The 20599-nt window shown below is 54.2% G+C and overlaps 2 protein-coding genes across 5 annotated transcripts in view; one reads left to right on the forward strand and one right to left on the reverse strand.

Moving 5' to 3' along the window:
- CDIP1 (cell death inducing p53 target 1) overlaps positions 1–19738 on the forward strand; it is a 53090-nt gene extending 33352 nt beyond the window's left edge. The window contains exons 2-7 of one of the 4 annotated variants that reach the window (XR_005455327.1): positions 1337–1430; positions 6229–6332; positions 8135–8275; positions 9331–9592; positions 9888–10052; positions 19636–19738. Coding sequence is in view for 2 of the 4 variants with exons in the window: in XM_038762332.1 (XP_038618260.1) it covers positions 6248–6332; positions 8135–8275; positions 9331–9592; positions 9888–9999 (600 nt within the window). In the remaining 2 variants the exon portion in view is untranslated. Of the gene's footprint in view, positions 1–1336; positions 1503–6228; positions 6333–8134; positions 8276–9330; positions 9593–9887; positions 11659–19635 lie in introns of those variants that run through there. The other 3 variants (XR_005455326.1, XM_038762332.1, XM_038762330.1) reach the window with 3 other exon arrangements.
- HMOX2 (heme oxygenase 2) lies at positions 13607–19797 on the reverse strand. Its single transcript, XM_038762329.1, has 5 exons — positions 19696–19797; positions 19325–19442; positions 16104–16595; positions 14026–14146; positions 13607–13937 (listed from the first exon to the last, which is right to left on the reverse strand). The coding sequence occupies exons 1-5, from the start codon at positions 19779–19781 to the stop codon at positions 13810–13812; spliced, it is 945 nt and encodes a 314-aa protein (XP_038618257.1). The 5' UTR covers positions 19782–19797; the 3' UTR covers positions 13607–13809.
- Between the last annotated feature and the right edge of the window lie 802 nt (positions 19798–20599).

Here is a 20599-nt window from a genome sequence, read left to right on the forward strand (position 1 = left end):
AGGGGAAAATCCCATAAAAATGCCTCAAGGGAGCCCGGCCTGTCTTCGGGTCTCCCGACAAAGATGATCTGGGTGAAACAGTGATGATAGTGGGATGGATCCCATGCTCCTCTCATCTCATCCATCCTGGTTTGGTATTTTTAATTTTTTTTTAAGAGTACTTGTTAAGTATTTACTATGTGCCAGGCTCTATACTAAGTGCTGGGGTAGATACAAGATAATTAGGTTGGACTCAGTCCCTGTCCCACGTGGGGTTTACAGTCTAAGGAGTAGGGAGTAGGGTTTAATTCCCATTATACAGATGAGGAAACTGAGGCACAGAGAAGTGAAGCGACTTGCCCAACGTCACCCAGCGGCCAAGTGGCGGAGTTGGAATTATAATAACCATAATAATGTATTTAAGTGCTTACTATGTGTCAAGCACTGTTCTGAGCGCTGGGGTAGATACAAGCTAATCAGGTTGGACACAGGCCCTGTCCCTTATGGGGCTTGCAGTCAATCAATCAATCAATCGTATTTATTGAGCGCTTATTATGTGCAGAGCACTGTACTAAGCGCTTGGGAAGTACAAATTGGCATCACATAGAGACAGTCCCTACCCAACAGTGGGCTCACAGTCTAAAAGGGGGAGACAGAGAACAGAACCAAACATACCAACAAAATAAAATAAGTAGGATAGAAATGTACAAGTAAAATAAATAAATAAATAAATAAATAGAGTAATAAATGTGTACAACCATATATACATATATACAGGTGCTGTGGGGAAGGGAAGGAAGTAAGATGGGGGGATGGAGAGGGGGACGAGGGGGAGAGGAAAGAAGGGGCTCAGTCTGGGAAGGCCTCCTGGAGGAGGTGAGAGTCTTCACCCCCATTTTACAGATGAGGGAACTGAGGCACAGAGCAGCGGAGTGACTTGCCGGAGGTCACACGGCAGACAAGTGGCAGAGCTGGGATTTGAACCCATGACCACCTGACCTCTATGCATTAGGCCACACTGCTTCTCATCCCCGGCAGGAGCGTCGCCCTGCTGTTTCCAACGTGTGACGTTGGCGTTTATTGATGCCGAAGTTTCTCCTTCTCCCTCAGGATGGATTTCAGCCTGCCTAGGGCCCGCTGTGAGAGTCCGCCCGCCCCCAAGCCTCCGGGGATGAAGTGCCGGAAACCCGTTCCAGCCAGTTTTGGCCAATCGTTTGGCTTTCTGGGAGGGAGGGGGTCCGGGGGGGGGAAGGGGAGACAAAGGCCCCAGTGTGGGCAGTCTGAGGGTTGAAAGGCCTTTTGGTCCTCCTGCCTGCCCCGTTCTCCACTTTATCGGCCTCCCTTTTCCCTCCCACAGCCCTGCCCGAGAGGGAAGATTTCAACGCCCCATCAACTGACCCGCTGCTCGGAGAGAGGACCCCAGGAATCCCCCCGACACTGGCGGCCCCAAGGTAAAGGTCGGCGGACCCCGGAGGAGAGGGTGGCCCGGCTGGGCCAAGGGCTCAATCCATCGCATTTATCAGGTATCCATCGCATTTATCACGTGCAGCATACTGAACGCTTGGGAGAGTACAGTATAACAATACAGAGAGGTAGCTTGTCTTTCATTCATTCATTCAATGGTATTTATGTTGCCAATTTGTACTTCCCAAGCGCTTAGTACAGTGCTCTGCACATAGTAAGCGCTCAATAAATATGATGGATTGATTGATTGATTGAGTGCTTACTGTGTGCACTCTGTGCACTTCTAGACTGTGAGCCCACTGTTGGATAGGGACCGTCTCTGTATGTCGCCAACTTGTACTTCCCAAGTGCTTAGTACGGTGCTCTGCACACAGTAAGCGCTCAGTAAATACGATGGATTGATTGATTGATTGATTGTGCAAAGCACTGTACTGAGCACTTGGGAGCGTACAACAACAGACACACTCCTGCTCACAGTTTACAGTCTAGAGGGGGAGACGGACATCAATATAAATAAGTAGATAGATAGGTAAATTACTCATTCATTCAATCGTATTAAGCGCTTACTGTGTGCAGAGCACTGTGCTAAGCACTTGGGAAGTACAAGTTGGCAACATATAGAGATGGTCCCTACCCAAAAGTGGGCTCACAGTCTAGAATTACAGATAGATACAGATAGAATGGCTAGAGCACAGGCTTGGGAATCAGAAGGAACTGGGCTCTTTTCCTGGATCTGCCAGATGTCTCCTATGTGACCTCGGGCAAGTCACTTCACTTCTCTGGGCCTCAGTTACCTCATTTGTAAAATGGGGATCAAGAGGTTGAGCCCCATGTGGGACAGGGACTGTGTCCAACCTGACTACTTGTGTCTATCCCAATGCTTACAACAGTGCTTGGCACATAGTAAGCCCTTAACAAGTACCGTAATCATTATTATGAATCATTAATAATTATAAATAATTATAATTATATTATAATTACTATTAATAATTATAATAACTATTATTAGGAGGCCTTCCCAGACTGAGCCCCTTCCTTCCTCTCCCCCTCTTCCCCCTCTCCATCCCCCCCATCTTACCTCTTTCCCTTCCCCACAGCACCTGTATATATGTATATATGTTTGTACATATTTATTACTCTATTTATTTATTTATTTATTTTACTTGTACATATCTATTCTATTTTATTTTGTTAGTATGTTTGGTTTTGTTCTCTGTCTCCCCCTTTTAGACTGTGAGCCCACTGTTGGGTAGGGACTGTCTCTATATGTTGCCAACTTGTACTTCCCAAGCGCGTAGTACAGTGCTGTGTACACAGTAAGCGCTCAATAAATACGATTGATGTTGATGATTAATATAACAGAGTTGGTAGACACATTTCCTGCCCACAAAGGAGCTTACAGTCCGGAGGGGAGAGAGAGATATTAATATAAATAAATAAATTCCAGATATGGACGGAAGTGACGTGGGGCCGAGGGAGGGATGAATAAAGGGAGCAAATCCCGGTGCAAGGGTGACACAGAAGGGAGTGGGAGAAGAGGAAAGGAAGGCTTAGTTAGTGAAGGCCTCTTGGGGAGATGTGCTTTTTGAATAAGGCTTTGAAGGCGGGGAGAGTGATCTTCTGTCAGATATGTACTTCCCAAGTGCTTAGTTGTACTTCCCAAGCGCTTAGTACAGTGCTCTGCACACAGTAAGCGCTTAATAAATACGATTGATTGATTGATTGATATGAAGAGGGAGGGTGTTTCGGGGCTCGGGGTGACTTGGGGTCCAGGCTGTGGCCAGGCCGATCCTGAGCTCGTCGATTGGGCTGGAGTGGGGCCACCCCCCACCCCCTGCCTTACCTCCTTCCCTTCCCCACAGCACCTGTATATATGTTTGTACGGATTTATTAGTCTATTTATTTATTTATTTTACTTGTACATATCTATTCTATTTATTTTATTTTGTTAATATGTTTTGTTTTGTTCTCTGTCTCCCCTTTCTAGACTGTGAGCCCACTGTTGGGTAGGGACCGTCTTTAATGTTGCCAACTTCTACTTCCCAAGCGCTTAGTACAGTGCTCTGCACACAGTAAGCACTCAATAAATACGATTGATTGATTGATTGATTGAAGCTCCATGGTGCTTTCCTCCCCCAGAGCTGCCCACCCCTGCAGCCCCTCACCCCAAATCCCCAAGCTGGGCCTCCGGACTCAAGAGAGAGAAACTTGCTAGGCAAGGGTTCATAATCTCCTCTGTTATAGTAGAAACTCCTTTTGGGCAGAGGTGTGTGTTCTGCCTCTATTGCACTCTTCCAACCACTTAGTGCAGTGATGATGATGATGGAATTTGTAAAGCACTTACTATGTGCAAAGCACTGTTTTAAGCACTGGGGAGGTTACAGGGTGATCAGGTTGTCCCACAGGGGCTCACAGTCTTCATCCCCATTTTACCGATGAGGTCACTGAGGCCCAGAGAAGTGAAGTGACTGGCCCAAAGTCACACAGCTGACCATCGGCAGAGCCGGGATTTGAACCCCTGACCTCTGACTCCAAAGCCCGGGCTCTTCCCAATGAGCCACGCTGCTTCTCAGTGCTCGCCACACAGTAGGCGTTCAGAAAGTACTGTTGATTGGCGGGGATCTGATTGATTGAGGGGAGGGTGTCACCCCAGTGTTGACCCCTCCCCTACCCCCCTCCGCCCTAGGCTAGTGGGCTCGGTCTGGGCTTGTGGGCTTGGCGGAAGCAAGCAAAAAAGAAGGCCAAGGATGACGGGGGTCAATCATCCCCTCGCCTGGGGCCATAGACCAGAGCGGGGGCAGAAAAGGAAACAGGCAGTGGGTCCTGCCCAGATCAGGACCCGTCCGGTTCACAAGTTGGAGGGGCCGTTGAGCCCCGTTTGGCCGAGGCTTCTCGGCCGGGACAGATTGGCGGCCCGGCAGATGGGTGGTCCCGGGATGCTTCGATGAATCCTCCTCAGTCCGAGATCCCCTTCAAGGCCCTGCTGAGAGCTCACCTCCTCCAGGAGGCCTTCCCAGACTGAGCCCCTTCCTTCCTCTCCCCCTCTCCATCCCCCTCATCCTACCTCCTTCCCTTCCCCACAGCAGCTGTATATATGTATATATTTTTGTACATATTTATTACTCTATTTTACTTGTACATATCTATTCTATTTTATTTTGTTCGTATGTTTGGTTTTGTTCTCTGTCTCCCCCTTTTAGACTGTGAGCCCACTGTTGGGTAGGGACTGTCTCTATATGTTGCCAATCTGTACTTCCCAAGTGCTTAGTCCAGTGCTCTGCACATAGTAAGCGCTCAATAAATACGATTGATGATGATGATGATCCACCAGCCTCTTTGCTGATAACCAGCCTCCTGTCTCTCCCCACTCTAGTCCATACTTCACTCTGCTGCCCGGATCATTTTTCTACAAAAACATTCAGGACATAATAATAATAATAATAATAATAATGATGGCATTTATTAAGCGCTTATTATGTGCAAAGCACCGTTCTAAGCACTGGGGAGGTTACCAGGTGACCAGGTTGTCCCACAGGGGGCTCGCAGTCTTCATCCCCATTTTACAGGTGAGGTCACTGAGGCGCAGAGAAGTGAAGTGACTTGCCCAGAGTCACCCAGCTGACAATTGATGGAGCCGGGGCTTGAACCCATGACCTCTGACTCCAAAGCCCGGGCTCTTTCCACTGAGCCACGCTGCTTCTCTCGTGTCATGTCATGTCTCTCATGTCGCATGTCACCCCACTCCTCAAAAAACTCCAGTGGGTGTTCATCCACCTCTGCATCAAACAGAAACTCCTCACCGTTGGCTGTATATATGTATATATGTTTGTACATATTTATTACTCTATTTTACTTGTACCTATCTATTCTATTTATTTCGTTAGTATGTTTGGTTTTGTTCTCTGTCTCCCCCTTCTAGACTGTGAGCCCACTGTTGGGTAGGGACCGTCTCTCTATGTTGCCAACTTGTACTTCCCAAGCGCTTAGTACAGTGCTCTGCACACAGTAAGCGCTCAATAAATACGATTGATTGAAGTAGTCCATCACCTCGCCCCCTCCTATCTCACCTCACTCCTCTCCTACCACAAGCCAGCCCGCGCACTTGGCTCCTCTAATGCCAGCCTTCTCACTGTGCCTCGACCTCTCCTCTCTGACCACCAATCCCTCGCCCACGTCCTGCCTCTGGCTTGGAACACCCTCTCTCCTCAAATCCGGCAGACAATTACTCTCCCCCGTCTTCAAAGCCTTAATGAAAGCACATCTCCTCCAAGAGATCTTCCCCGACAAAGCCCCCACTTTCCTCTTCTCCCACTCCCTTCTGCGTCGCCAGGACTCGTTCCCTTTGTTCTTCCCCCCTCCCAGCCCCACAGAACTTATGCACATCAATCAATCAATCAATCGTATTTATTGAGCGCTTACTGTGTGCAGAGCACTGCACTGAGCGCTTGGGAAGTACAAGTCGGCAACATATAGAGACAGTCCCGACCCAACAGTGGGCTCACAGTCTAAAATGGACATCTCTGTCATTTGTGTATTCATATTCATATTAATGTCTGTTTCCCCGCGCCTAGACTCTAAGCTCATTGCGGAGCGGGAATGTGTGTTTGTTATTTTATTGTGGTCTCCCAATCGCTTAGCACAGTGCCGTGCACGCAGTAAGCACTTAATAAATACGATTGAATTGATTTGAATCCAGGCCTGTGGCCTGTCCCAGCCTTGCCCCGGCCAAACGGGCGCCCACCTTCCGACCGCCCCTAACCCTTTGGCTGTGAATTGTTCTGCCAGGCCGGGAACAGAAGGGAAGATGTCCAGTGACCCGCCTCCACCCTACCCCGGAGGCCCTTCGGCACCCCTGCTCCAAGAGAAGAACGGGATGCCCCCCAGCACAGGTAGGCCGTCCCCGGGAGAAACCACTGCGCTTCGGAGCAGCCTCTGGGGCTCTGGAGACGAGCCATCGTGAGCCCGGTTCTCCCACGCTGCTCCTTCCCTCTGTTTGGGGGGGATCGAGGATGCGGGAAGGAGCCCAAGAGCAATAATAATGATGGTATTTCTTAAGCACTTACTATGTGCCAGGGACTCTACTGCCCATCATGCTGTTGGCATTGAACAGGGTATACAGAGACCCAATCCTGACCCCAGGAAACTGACATTCAATCAATCAATCAATCAATCGTATTTATTGAGTGCTTACTGTGTGCAGAGCACTGGACTAAGCGCTTGGGAAGTACAAGTTGGCAGCATGTAGAGACAGTCCCTACCCAACAGTGGGCTCACAGTCTAAAAGGGGAGACAGAGAACAAAACCAAACATGCTAACAAAATAAAATAAGTAGAATAGATATGTACAAGTAAAATACATAAATAGAGTAATAAATATGTACAAACATATATACATATATACAATATAGATAGATATACAGTATAGATAGATAGATATACAGTATAGATAGATGGATAGATAGATATACAGGATAGATAGATAGATAGATAGATATACAGTATATATAGACATTCCAGAGAATGGGCAGCAGCGTGGCTCAGTGGAAAGAGCCCGGGCTTGGGAGTCAGAGGTCGTGGGTTCTAATCCCAGCTCCGCCGCTTGTCAGCTGTGTGACTTTGGGCAAGGCACTTCACTTTTCTGTGCCTCAGTGACCTCATCTGTAAAATGGGGATGAAGACTGTGAGCCCCATGTGGGACAACCTGATAACCTTGTATCTCCCCCAGCGCTTAGAACAGTGCTTGGCACAGAGTAAGTGCTTAAAACATACCATCATCATCAAAGAAATCAGAGGGACGTATTTAGAATTCCCTCTGCCTCTGAAGTTTCCAGTCTGTTTGTCAGAAGTCAGAGGCAAAGGTGGTGGCTTATTGGCTGGAAGTAGCCACAGCTGGTCTCCATCCTTGAGCCTGGGTTCCTTAATAATAATAATAATAGTAATGGCATTTATTAAGCGCTTACCATGTGCAAAGCACTATTCTAAGCGCTGGGGAGGATACAAGGTGATCAGGTTGTCCCACGGGGGGCTCACAGTCTTCATCCCCATTTTACAGATGAGGTCACTGAGGCCCAGAGAAGTGAAGTGACCTGCCCAAAGTCACACAGCTGACAATTGGCGGAGCCGGGATTTGAACCCACGACCTCTGACTCCAAAGGCCGGGCTCTTTCCACTGAGCCACGCTGGGCTCCTTGAAAGAAGTGGGCAAGAAGGGGAGTTTAGGTTGAGGGAAGGATGCTGGCTTGGCCAGTGGGACAGAAGAGGCTGTTGGAGCCTGCGGGCTGGCAGGGAGCCAGTCATTTCACCGCCGGGCCCCATCTGGGTGCCAGTCAGGTGGCCCGGGTACTTTTTCTTTGCCGGCAGCCTGGTGAGAGGCAGGGACGAGCCAGCTTCAGCAGTCCCTTGGGAGGCCGATGTGGCTTTGGCCTCGGGGGCCGTCTGTTCCCACCCGCTGACATCCAGGGGCAGGCAGGGATCCCTCCGAGTCCTTTCCCAAATGTGCCCCTGGCTCCTGTGGGTCAGCCCGCCGTGTGGCATCCCCTCTGCTGGGCCGTCCCCGGCTTTGGCTTAGCTGGGCCCCCAGAGAGGCCCCCTCAGAGGCCTCCCGTCCTTCACCCTCCCCTGTGGAGGGCTCTCCGGGGGCCCCGGTCCTGCCCCGGTGAAACGGTGCTGACGGGGCCCCGTTCTCTGTCCAGGCCGAGCCTCTCCGGCTGTTACCCAACCCCCTGGCGTGCCCCCACCCCCCGCGGATTTTGGGCCTCCACCTTACGAGCCGCCGCTCCAGCCGGGCTTCATCCCGCCTCACCTGAGCGCGGAGGGCACCTACGTGCCTCCAGGTAAGCTGGGCCCCGGGAAAGGCCGATGGGGCGGGGGGGGGGGGGGGGTGCAAGTTCAGGAGGCGGCGACCGCCGGCCCAGATCTCCATCACAGACGCCCACCTGACCGGCGACAAGGTCCCAGCTCTCCCAGTCTCCACTCCCTTGGAAGGCTCCAAGCTCGTCCGGCGATGGATGTTCGATGGGCCGGCGCTCTCCACCCTAAAACCGGCAGAGCTGGGATTTAGCCGGAGCCCGGCCCCGTTGTCAGTCTTTCTGGCGAGGCGGTTGAAATTAGGGAATTTGTTGGTGATTAAACTTAGGCCTTGGCTTTAGGCAGTTTGGTGGCGAAGAGCCCCCCTCATGGCTCTGGGAGTTTGACCAGCCGGGTAGGAGGGTTTCGGGGGGCCAGGAAGCGCCGGTCCGGCCGGGGTCAGCATCAGCCACAGCAGATGGTTTCTCGGGTCTGTTTATCTTGAGATCCGCCCTGACCTGTCGCTCCCTAAGATGGTGCCGCTGTAGAAGACACTGGAGAGACAAGATGAATAATCGTGGGTGGGGGACAGCGTGTGGGGGGATGCGGAAAGCCAACTGGTGACTGAGCAGACGTCAGGCGCAAGGCTTTGGTTCCAACGCACCTTTCCCGGGAAAAGCTGATCCCTGGCCGGCACGGGACCCCGGGGCCGTCCTTCAGATCCCTGCCCGGCAGAGAGCCCCCCATCCGGCCCATCCCTGCCCGGACTGAAGGCCCCAGGGCCGTCCGGCCGACCCCTGCCCATCAGCGGCCTAATGGGCTACTTGGCGGGAGGCACGGTAGCCCAGCTGGAGGGGCGGCGAACCGAGCAAAGACTCCCGCTCGTGCGCCTGGGCTCAGAATGCCCCTCAGCGGGAACGAAGCCCCCACCTCACTGGGCTAGTAGAGGGCGGGAGGTGGGCAGAGGGAAGCCCAGGAGCAGAGAGCCCGGATCCCGAACCTGCTCCGGAGACTCCCCGGATTCCGGGCCGGGTTTCGGACCCTCGGCCGGCCGCCTCTTGGGACCCTGACTTGCCTTGTCTTGTCCCTCGCTTCTCTCCAGGCTTCTATCCGCCTCCTGGCCCCCACCCGGGCATGGGCTACTACCCGGCCGCGGGGCCCTGCCCGACCCCGGGGGGCCACGCCGCCACCGTCCTCGTCCCCGCGGGCACGACCACCACGGTGACGGTGCTGCAGGGAGAGCTCTTCCAGGGGGTCCCGGTGCAGACGGTGTGCCCCCACTGCCAGCAGGCCGTCACCACCAAGATCTCGTACGAGATCGGGCTCATGAACTTCATGCTCGGCTTCTTCTGTTGCTTCATGGGGTACGTGGGGATCCCGGCCGGGGGGTGGGGGTGGGGGTGTTGGGGGGCGGGGGCGGCCCGCAGTCCCAAAGTCGTGTTTGCGCCCGCCGGTCAAGCTGCCTTCGCCTCCTCCTCTTCCCACAGCGCCATCCTCCTTGGACCCCTGCAGCCTGGGCCACGGTGGTCAGTAAAACGCAGGGAGCGGCGGGCCGTGGCCTTGCGACCCGTGAAGCCGACACTGCGGGCCAGCAGGTGGGCCTCTGCACCCTCCCCTCCTTCCTCACGGGCCGCCTCTCCGCCTTTCTCCCCCCTCCAGGTGTGACCTGGGCTGCTGCTTGATCCCCTGCCTGATCGATGACTTCAAGGACGTGACCCACACGTGTCCCAACTGCAAAGCCTACATCTACACGTACAAGCGCATGTGCTAGCGGATCTGGCCGGGCCCCAAGACTGCCGTCTCCGCTCACCGTCCTCCCTGCCGGTCCGTCGACCCCCCCGCCCCCGCCGCGCTTTGCCGCCCCCGCTCCTTCCCCGCCGCCGCTCTCTCCTCGCGCCTCCCTGCTTGGAAATAACCCGAGGTCCCCCGGGAACAACTCTCCTCTCAACCCTAGGCCCAACCTAAGTCTGCCCTCCTTCCCAACTGAGGCTACCGGGGGCAGCCTTGGGCTCCGCATCGTTTGGGCCTTTACGTCTTTAGCGTCGAGACCGGGGTTGTGATAGGAAAGTGGGCCTGAGCCCCACGGGTCCCCACGCCCCGGGCTCACCTCTGCCCTCTCTTCAAAGATCCCGGACGGTCAGCACTGGCCGGGCAACCTGGAGCCAGGGCCGATGCCATCTGACGAGCAGTTTGCTCCAAAGGCTAGAACTCTCCTCACCAGAGCTGTCTACGTGGCCGGCCCCTGAGCTACCCCATGGGGTGGGCGTGGGGAGAGTTTTCTCGGGGTGGAGAGGCCCAAGGAAGGCAAGGGCTGGCTGTGCCCACCACCTCGGTGCCAACCGGCAGCGGGGCAGGGGAACCAGAGTCACACCCTTGGCTCTGGTTGGTGGCATCCTCTAGTTTGAACCGGGATGGGCCTGGGCTGCCCCCCTCCCTTAAAGAGCCACTTTTTCCCGAGGGGGTGGAGACCAGCAGGCTTAGACCACCGGCAGCAAAAAATATGACCCATCCGAGGTTGGCTCAGGAAACTCCAAGGCCGGCGAGCGGTTGTCAACGCCCTCTCCTTGTCCCCTCGTATCCAGGGTTGGAGGTCCGGCCCCGGACACCTCGCCCCTCACGCCCCCAAGAAGCGGGGCCCCTTGTCCCCCGGTCGGTCCTCGTGTTCCCAGTCCGGCTCACCTCGGTCAATCCAGGCCAGAGGGCGGAGGGAGCTGGTGCCCTGTGTGAAGGAGCCGGAGAGGAGGAGGTAGACTTCCCCCAGCCCCTCTCCCCAGATTCCTCAACGGACAGCGAATGAAGGAATTCTCAATCCCCCCTCGGAGTCCCGCTATTCCTTTTAGCGCCCGGGCGGCAGCAGGGCTATCCCTGCCGTCCTCCTCCTCCTCCTCCGTCGGTTTCTCTTTTTCCCTGGCATGCGGGCCGCTCGTACTGTGCCTGGGAGAGATGGAGCGGGAGCCCATCCCCTCGCGGTCCATGAACTCCTCCCGGCCCGCTAGACGGGACTGTAAATACCTCTCATGCGTTCCGATGTAATTTAATTCTTACTCGCTGGCTCCGAGAGCCAGGGAACTTGTTAACTTTCTTAAGAGTCACCATTTTGCACTAAGCCTTCTCATGCCTAGGGTGTCCACACCAGCAGCTGGAGTAAAGATTTGGGTTGGGGTGGGGGGTGTTATTTAACGTGGAGCCGGTTTTAGCCCCCCCGATGCTGTGAGAAGACCCCGTGAGCCGTCTTTGGGAGGCTGAGGCGTCTCGCCGCCTCTTCCCCGCTCCCCCCTCACCTGCTACTGCCGCCGAACACCGCCCTGGATTCTGCAGCTCGAGTGCATGGTCTGTCCATCCAACGTGCGACCCCCCTCCTCTTTCTTGGTTCTTGTCACATTAAACTGGCCCTTCTGCCCCCCACACGACCGTGGACTTTCGCCCCTCACGCTGGTGCCTGGCTCTTTGCTTTGAGGGGGGACGAGGGGCTGGGACCTGCCAACCGACTGCATGCGGGGCTGGAAGTTATGTTTTCCAGGGAGTTATATAATAAAATAAATGAGGTATTTGTTAAGCGCTTACTCTAGAACAGTGCTTGGCCCATAGTAAGCGCTTAACAAATACCATTATTATTTTGTGTTGGGCACTGTTCTAAGGGCTGGGGTAGATATAATTGGTCCCTGTCCCACGTAGGACTCTCAGTCTTAATTCCGAGGGAACTGAGGCACAGAGAAGTTAAGAGACTTGCCAGAGGTCACACAGCAGACAAGTTATGTTGCCAACTTGTACTTCCCAAGCGCTTAGTACAGTGCTCTGCACACAGTAAGCGCTCAATAAATACGATTGATGGTGATGATGATGAAGTGGTGGAATGGGGATTAGAACCCATGACCGGACTCCCAGGCCCAAGCTCTATTCACTAGGCCAGGCTGTTTCTCTGCCTGAGCAGAGATTTTGGGCACTGTGGCCCCCGGCCACGCGTGCTGATCCCTGGGCCCCAGGTCTGATAGAGCGGCACATGGCCTCTGACCCACTGGAGTGGCAACCCCCCGCAAAAAAAGAGGAGGCCCGCACCGCTTTCCCAGCTAATAGCCAAGCTTTAGGGGAAAAGGGGGACGGCGAGAGGGTAGATTTCAAAGAGATCAGCCGTCATTTTTCTTCAGGGTAGTCCCCACAAACACCAACCAGTGCTACCCCAGGCCTCCCCTTCCTCAACAGCAGGTGGGCAAGATTTAGGCTACTTTCTGCCGCCCTAATTAGGCCGATAGGCTCAGTTCAGGACTTCATCTGTACTTTGTGCTCAGAGCAGAACCCCGGCCCGTTACTTTCTTCCACTGCCAGACTGCAGTCCTGGTTCTCGACTATATCAGTTACCCCAAGCCTCTTGGGTCGCAGTTTCTCCTTCCAAATAAGGCCAACACCACCCCCTGGCTCACCTATCTGCCCAAAGGATGAAGGTTGTGGGTTAGAGGGCTCCGGAACCAAACACCACCACGTGGTGTTTCACCTAGTGATGAGCCTGCTTTTAAAAAAGAAAAAAAAAACTGAAAAACCAAAACCAAGGAATTCCTCTGGATCTGGGAGGTGGCAAGCATTGACTGCTGCGCCTGCAAATCTGAGGGACCCGAGTCACGAACCAGACAACCCCCACAGAACATAAGAATCCTGATCAAGATTTGCTTAGAGGCCTCAGCCTACCAGCCACCACTGCTAAGTCCCACCTACCGTTCTTTAGCAGAGGGTCAACCAGTCTTTCTACCGGCACTGTAAGCTCAGAGTTCGGATCCTCCCCTCCCCGTTAATGTATGACCAGAGGACATCCACTCAGAGTATAAACTACATTGTGCCAAACGCTTCAGCCTGATTCTCAAGTTACATGCAAAGTCAGTTTAAACATCTCTGCTTTGGAGCCTTCTCTCCCCGGCCCGAAGAAGGGCAGTGACTTGGAAGCAGCGAGGCCCCTGACCTCGGGTTCGACATTCCCTGGCGAAGACCACTGCCTCCTGCTTCCCCTCCTGGGATTAGCGGAAATACAGCTTTCCTCCTACGCCTGGATGAGCCTTACCCTCATAGCTCCCTATCCTCATCTCCCCTAAGCCGAGCAAACCATTTTGTCAGCTGACGGAGCGGGGATTAGGGGCAGAGCCCGCGTGAAGCCTGAGTCAAGGGGGTGGGGGGAGTGAAGGGGAGAGCCCCCAAGAAGTTATTCCGTAGGGAGAGGCAGGAGAGGAGGAAGCCCATTCCACAGACTCTTGGACTGGCGCTGGCGCCCCGGGTGTCGTCGACCCTTCCCGCAGATGCCCGTTCTGGGCACGGCTCCCTGAACAAGAGAGTGGCAGCGCTCACCCTGGCTCACGGGGTTTAGACGCCTAGTGCAGACAGCAGACTGGGCGGTATTGGCTTTAGCATCTGGCTTTTATTGGTGACTTCTCAAACCCAGCGTTTAAAAAAAAAACAAAACCACACATACACGCACGCACACCTGAGGTGGTGGGTTAGTTACGGATAGAGGGAAGGGTGGGGGGACGGATGGACGGACAGGCCCGGGTGGAGCTGGTGCCTGGGCTCGCTCCCCGAGGAAGCCGGTCGGGGGGCTCCTTCACAGGACGTACCAGGCCGCAAGGCCGGCAGCCAAGGCCACACAGGCAGCGAGGACGAGCTGCAGGCTGGGCTGCCGCAGCAGAGCCACGGCCTGGTGAAAGGGGCAGCCACTGCCCTCGCTGGCACCTGCAGGGGCAAGGGCAACAGGGGTCACCGCGGGGTTACAGGGGGACGCAGACCGACGCGGTCAGGGAGCGGGAAGGACGACGCTTACCCAGCTTGGCAGCGTAGTAGGGGCACTTGCTCAAGTCACCCTTTCCATCGTGCACTGGGACCTCTCCATCCTGGGCTGCTTCAGTCAACGAGGAGCCAATCTGGTCCAGTTCGTTGAACACCTGGAGGGGTACAGGACTAGCTGAGCCCCCTCATTAGGTGCCTCCACCCCCAGACGAGGGACCGGGCCGGGCGGCAGCAAGGGAAAGTAATGGTGAGCGTCGGCACCACGGCGGATCGGTGGCGGGGTCTGGACGATTCTGGGAAGAGCCGCTCTTACTCGGGAGGCAAGAGGACAGAATGAGGGAGATGGAAATTGACCCAGAGACTAAGGTCCTATGAGACGGGAGGGAAAGTGGGAGAAGAGAAGGGCTCTCGTCTCACTTCCCACCTGTTGGTGCCCGGAAGAGAATGGCACGCCCTGCACCCTGGCAAGTCCCATGTCTTCCAGCAAAGGCTCTTCAGGCAGCCTCTGCGGGCGGGACGAAGCCACCTGGAGGCCCGAGCCCCAGAGACCACTCATCCGCCCCCCCCCCCAGCCCTAGCTTTTCAGAGTTCCCACTAGCTTGGAGATGCCAGGTAAATTGCCCCTTCTGGCCCTACCTTGGACAACGCCCTTACCCCAGTAATCTCCTGCTGGTTCCCTGAGGAACCCAAGTCTGCTTCCGGGGAGGTCACGACAGCTTTGGAGAGCCCTTCCATGCCAACCACCTAAGGAGAAATATCCCCTCCGGACCGGCCGGAAGCAGACGTGTCCTAAGAAAGAAGGCAGGGAACAAAAGTAGGCCAGCTCCAGTTGAACGGACAATAAGTGGCGTGCCTTCTCTCTGAAACGTGGGGCCTCTGACTGAATGGGTGACCGCCTGCCTCTCTGCCTGCTGGCAGTTCCAAGCGATTCCCTCCTTGGAGCCGAAGTGCCTTCTCTGGTGTAACCCAGGGGCAGGAATGGGCCCAAGGAAGCGGGGTTCGGTGCCGGTCCCGCCTGAGTCTCTCCTAGCTGCAGCCATTCCCGTTAGAGGCCCTCCCGGCTGGAGGTCAGGGCTTCACTCTCCCAGAAGAGGGAAGGACCGTTGAGAGATCCCGCCCCTTAAGAGACCTAAAAGCCCCAACCCAACAGGCCCCAACCTCAGGGTCGTGTGTGTGTGTCAGGGGGCGTTCCCGGGCTCTGAAAGCACATGTAACCTCAGTGTTCATCTTTTTGTCTGGGCTTCATTGAAGCACGTCTTCCACCCCTCCCTTCCTCTCTGCAGGAGAAAGGAAAGAGGGGAAAGCGATCCAAACTCGCTCAAAGCCTGACTGGAAGCTTCACGGGCGCTGTCCTAGAGCAGGAGAGGTCAGACTTGGGGCATACTTGAAAGGACGGACCTGTCCTCCAACCCAGCTCCAGCCAAGGGCCCCTGACACCTCAGAGACTGGAATGGCACGGAGAACCACAACCCCCCCGCCCCTCCCGTTCACCCCCTGGGGTGGCCACATGCCCATTTGGAGACCAAGACCCACACTCTGGCCCCGGGGGGGGGCAGGTCTGTTCAGGAACCAGTCCGGGCACCAGCCAGAAGTGGTCTCCTCCCCTCTGGGCCCCTGGCAGAGCTTTGCTGGCTTAACTGCCACTCCCTGAGCCAAGCGCGAAAAAGTCGCATCGCTCTTCCCAGCTCTGGGATGGCTAGGACACCACGGGGAGCAGTTTCTGGGTGCCGGAGAACTGACATTTCGACGGTCGATCCAGGCTGGCCCGCTCCGGGGTCGAGACCCACGTCGAGTCCCGCCTCTCCGCCATACCCCCCGCGCTAAGGATGCGCCGTGGGGCGAGCAGCCTGGGTCGCGGCCCCCAGTGACCAGCTCCGTTTCCCGGCCTCCCCGTGCCCGCAGTTAGTCACGGAGCCGGGTGATCCCCCGCTTTCCTGGGTGACTGGCTCCCTCCATTTCTGAACACGTGGAAACCCAGAGAACGGTGGCCGGCGCTTAGAACGCTGCTTGACGCATACTGAGCGCCGAACGAATACCGTAAAACCAACAGCCTGGGGCTCTCCCTCATCTCCCTTGCCCCCCAAGCCCCATCCTCCCCGCCACCAGCAGTACCTGCATGTTGTACTCAAAGGCCTTGTTGGCCTCCTCCACGATCTTGTCTTTGGTCTTTCGGTCCAGGTCCAGGGCATTCATCCTGGCCCGGTAGAACTGCTTGAACTGCTGGGCGTTGGTGACGTTCTCGAACAGGTAGAATTGGGTCCCTTCCCCGGTGCTGGGCAGCTTCAGCGCCCGCTGGGCTACCTTCTTCAGCACCTGGCCCCCAGACAGGTCCCCCATGTAGCGGGTATAGGCGTGAGCGACCAGGAGTTCGGGCTCGTTCTGGCCGACGTGGTGGATCCGCTCCACGTAAGTGCGGGTGGCCTCTGAGCACTGGACCTGATCCTTCCAGCCTTCCCCGTAGAAATACTCCATGTCCTTGACCAGGGACTCTTTCCGGTGGAGTTCGGCGGGGAAGTATAACGCAGCAAAGGCCGGGTGGTCCTTATTGCGATCCATCTCCTCCTCCAGCGCAGAGTACGTGAAGTAAAGTGCAGTAGTGGCCAGCTGCGCCGGGAGAGGGAAGGGGGATGAAGTGAGAGGGAGCTGGGAGAGAGTAAGGGTTCCCGGGCTACAACTGGCCGATTAAAGAACAGAGAGGACCACCAAGCAGGCTGGATGGAGACCACAACCCTTCAGGCTAAAACGGGATGACTCAAGTAAAGGGGCTGGAACCCCAGAATTGGGTTCAACAACATCAGGACCAGGGGACAGGTTGGAGGTCTCAGGTTCAGACCCAAAGGACGGGAAACATTTCTTTGCACTGTGGGTGTGTGCTATACGTTACCCCCAGGAAGTGATGCAGAGAGGAATTCTGACGAGGTTCGGGATGTGGAGAAAGTCACGGGCACTGGTGCCCAGAACGGGTTACCGGAGGGGAAAGTTGGAAGGTTCGGAAAACAGCCTCTACACTATTCTTCCAGTACTGGGCTGGATGGGTCAGTGGTCTCACCCCTGCTGAGGGACGGGAACCAGGTCTAATTCCCACCTGCAAATTCTCTCAGTGCGTGGCACACAGTAAGCGCTTAATAAATACTATTATTACTTCCAGCGCTTACAATAGCACTTCGCACATAGTAAGTGCTTAACAAATGCCATTATTATTATTATTATTATTATTATTATTATTACTTCTACCATCCACTGCGACATTGCTTATGTTCTCAGGAAAGGAGTCCCCTGGGCCTGCGGGAGCAGGGAGACGGGAGCTCAGGGTTTTGCTAAGATTCGGCCCAGGATGGATATCAATTAATCAACTGTATTTTTTGAGCACTTCCCAAATGCAGAATATTGTACTAAGCTCTTGGGAAGAATACAATGCCAACATTATTATTATTATTATTACTACTACATAACACAGTTGGTCGACATGCTCCCTGTCGAAAAGGAGTTTATATTCTTGAAGGGAAACTGGTAGGGCTTGGAGGATTCAAAACAAAATATCTTGTGTAGAAGCTCCCTGAAAACGTGTTGCTCTCCAGCACTGGCCCAATGCGTGGGCAGCAACAATTTAGCTTGGGGCAGGACCGCAAGAGGGGCCTCAGTAAATACAACTGAATGAATAAATACGATCAAATGAATGAAGAGGGGGAGCAGAGGATCTCAAAAGCTGGAGCCCTCTCCCCTAAGTCTATATCCTCCCGGTTATTGGACACAACTTTACCAGGGCAGTCTCTGCTTTGCCAATTTGGGGGGGCACAACCGATGCAGAATGGACACTGGTTCAAGTGTCTAAACAGTCTTCTTTCTTTACAGATGGGGGCATCCGGGTCTCTTCCTGGCTCTCCTGCCTCTTCTAATAATAATGATAATAATTATGATGGTATTTGTTAAGCGCTTACTATGTGCAAAGCACTGTTCTAAGCACTGGGGTAGATACAAGGTAATCAGGTTGTCTCACGTGGGTCTTACAGACAATCCCCGTTTTACAGATGAGGTAACCGAGGCCCAGAGAAGTGAAGTGACTTGCCCAAAGTCACACAGCTGATAGGCGGTGGAGCCGGGATTAGAACCCATGACCTCTGATTCCTAAGCCCATGCTCTTTCCACTGAACCATGCCGCTTCTAAGTCAGTCTTTTTTTTTGTTTTATGGTATTTGCTAAGCGTTTACTATGTGCCGGGCACTGTAATAATAATAATAATAATAATAATAATAATAATGGCATTTGTTAAGCGCTTACTATGTGCAAAGCACGGTTCTAAGCCCTGCGGGTGGGATACAAGGTGATCAAGTTGTCCCACATGGGGCTCACAGTCTTAATCCCCATTTTACAGATGAGGTAACTGAGGCTCAGAGAAGTTAAGTGACTTGCCCAAGGTCACACAGCAGACTTGGCAGAGTCGGAACTCGAACCCATGACCTCCGACTCCAAAGCCCCTGCTTTGGAGTCGGAGGTCATGGGTTCGAATCCCGACTAGTGCTGAGGTAGATACGAGCTATGTTGGACAAAATCCCCGTCTCCTCTTGGTCTCACAATCTTAATTCCAATTTTACAGCAGACGTGTGGCAGAGCAGGGATCAGAACCCAGGTCCTTCTGACTCCAAGGCCTGTGCTCTATCCATTAGGCCACACTGCTTCTTGGTGTTTTGTGCTGCTGCAGCCAGAGACCACTTCGTCCCTCTGCCCCCGAGTCATGAGGCAGGAGGTTAGTCACCTAGCTTAGGGATAGGGACGACAGCCCCTGGGCTGCCAGCCTTCCTTCGGAGGGCGGGCGGCTGGCCGGGGGCTCAGCAGAGGCAGTCCGGAGTCCCGGACTTCCACCCTACAGCTGGATGCGCACCACGCTAGTCACATCCTGAGGCAGGAACCATTCCTTCCTGCCTGCTCTGACCTTGGGCAAGTCACTTGGTTACTCTGTGCCTCAGCTTCCTCACTGGCAAATTGGGGGTGAGCCCACTGTTGGGTAGGGACCAACTATATGATGCCAACTTGTACTTCCCAAGCGCTTAGTACAGTTTCTTGCAAACAGTAAGCACTCAAATAACAATTGAATGAATGAATGAATATCCGTTCTCCCTCCTGCCCCCGCTTAGACTGTGAGCCCCGTGTGGGACAGAGACCGTGGCTGACCCAATTACCCTGGATCTACCCCAGTGCTGGACATTTGGTATTATTATTCCCACTCCACAGGATGCCTCGAGGCGGCTTCTCCCAGGATGAGGGGGTCCCGGAGAGGACATTCCCCACCCCCCCAACCATCACCACCCCCACCACTCAAGAAGCAGGATGCAAACCTTAAAGAGCTCCTTATTGATGTTGCCCTTCAAGAAGTCCTTGACAAATTGGGTGTTTTCTGCCCGGTCGTGGGATTCCTTGGTCCCTTCCTTAAGGAGCTCTGAGAGATCGGTGGGGCTAGAAGGAGAGAGACACGCAGTATACGGTTTGCTAGGCCGAAAGCAAGTTGGGAAGGAGCGGTAAAGCTGACCCAAACCCAGTGTCTTAAGTCTGTCACCAATCCCTTCCCTCCCTTTATTTTTTTTTTTAGACTGTTCACCCTCTGGGGGCTGTACCCTGTGTGACTCTCACCCCTATATTCTTTCCCCAGGGCTCTTAGATGCCTCTCCGAGGAACGCCGAGCTGGGAAGAAAGGACACGTAGAGCTCACCTGGCATGGTTTTCCTGTTCAGGTTCTCCATAGCTGTTTTTTTCCGCTTCATCCAGCTGCTCTGAAGTCTCCAAGTCAGATGCCATTGTTCCTTAGTGCAAGGACTTAGGACGCTTCCTTCAGGTTGCTCGCTCCCTTCTGGCCCTGCAGAGAAACCACGAGAGATCTGCATGGCCACTCCAAGGCCTCAGACAGAGGGGAGGTGGAAGAAGAAGGACAAATACCTCCACATCAGCTGCTTTCAGAATTCAGTTCGAGTGCTTATGAAGGAACTCTGTGGCTCTCAGTTAAAATGATAATTTGCGCTGAAATAGGTCAATCTAGTCCATCATCATCATCAATCGTATTTATTGAGCGCTTACTATGTGCAGAGCACTGTACTAAGCGCTTGGGAAGTACAAATTGGCAACATATAGAGACAGTCCCTACCCAATAGTGGGCTCACAGTCTAAAAGGGGGAGACAGAGAACAAAACCAAACATACTAACAAAATAAAGTAAATAGTTCATAAGTTAAACTCTTCCATGAGAATGATCCTCAGAAGTAACGCCCCCTCCTCCTATCCCCCCACAAACACACACACACATCCCTGCTGGGTTCTAAAAAGGCTTTTCAATTCTCAGCCCTATGTGGGGAGAATGGCTTAGCTGTGCCAGATAATGAGACCATATGTAGCAGCATCTAATTCAGTACTCTCTGAGGCAGCCCAGGACTCTGCAAATATCCTCACCAGACTCGTTTACATATACTCAGTTCTTCACCCTGCATGTCCAGGAATGTTCTGCAGACAAGGCCTGCCTGTTGTATTCCCCGTAAGGCAGATTCCACCGCGAGTTTTCCTTAACGCCTGCTTTTGCCACATCACAATCCTCACATTAAAAAGCAACTGGGTGGGAGTCTGTGA

Source organism: Tachyglossus aculeatus, chromosome 21, assembly GCF_015852505.1.
Source record: "Tachyglossus aculeatus isolate mTacAcu1 chromosome 21, mTacAcu1.pri, whole genome shotgun sequence".
Lineage (NCBI taxonomy): Eukaryota > Metazoa > Chordata > Mammalia > Monotremata > Tachyglossidae > Tachyglossus > Tachyglossus aculeatus.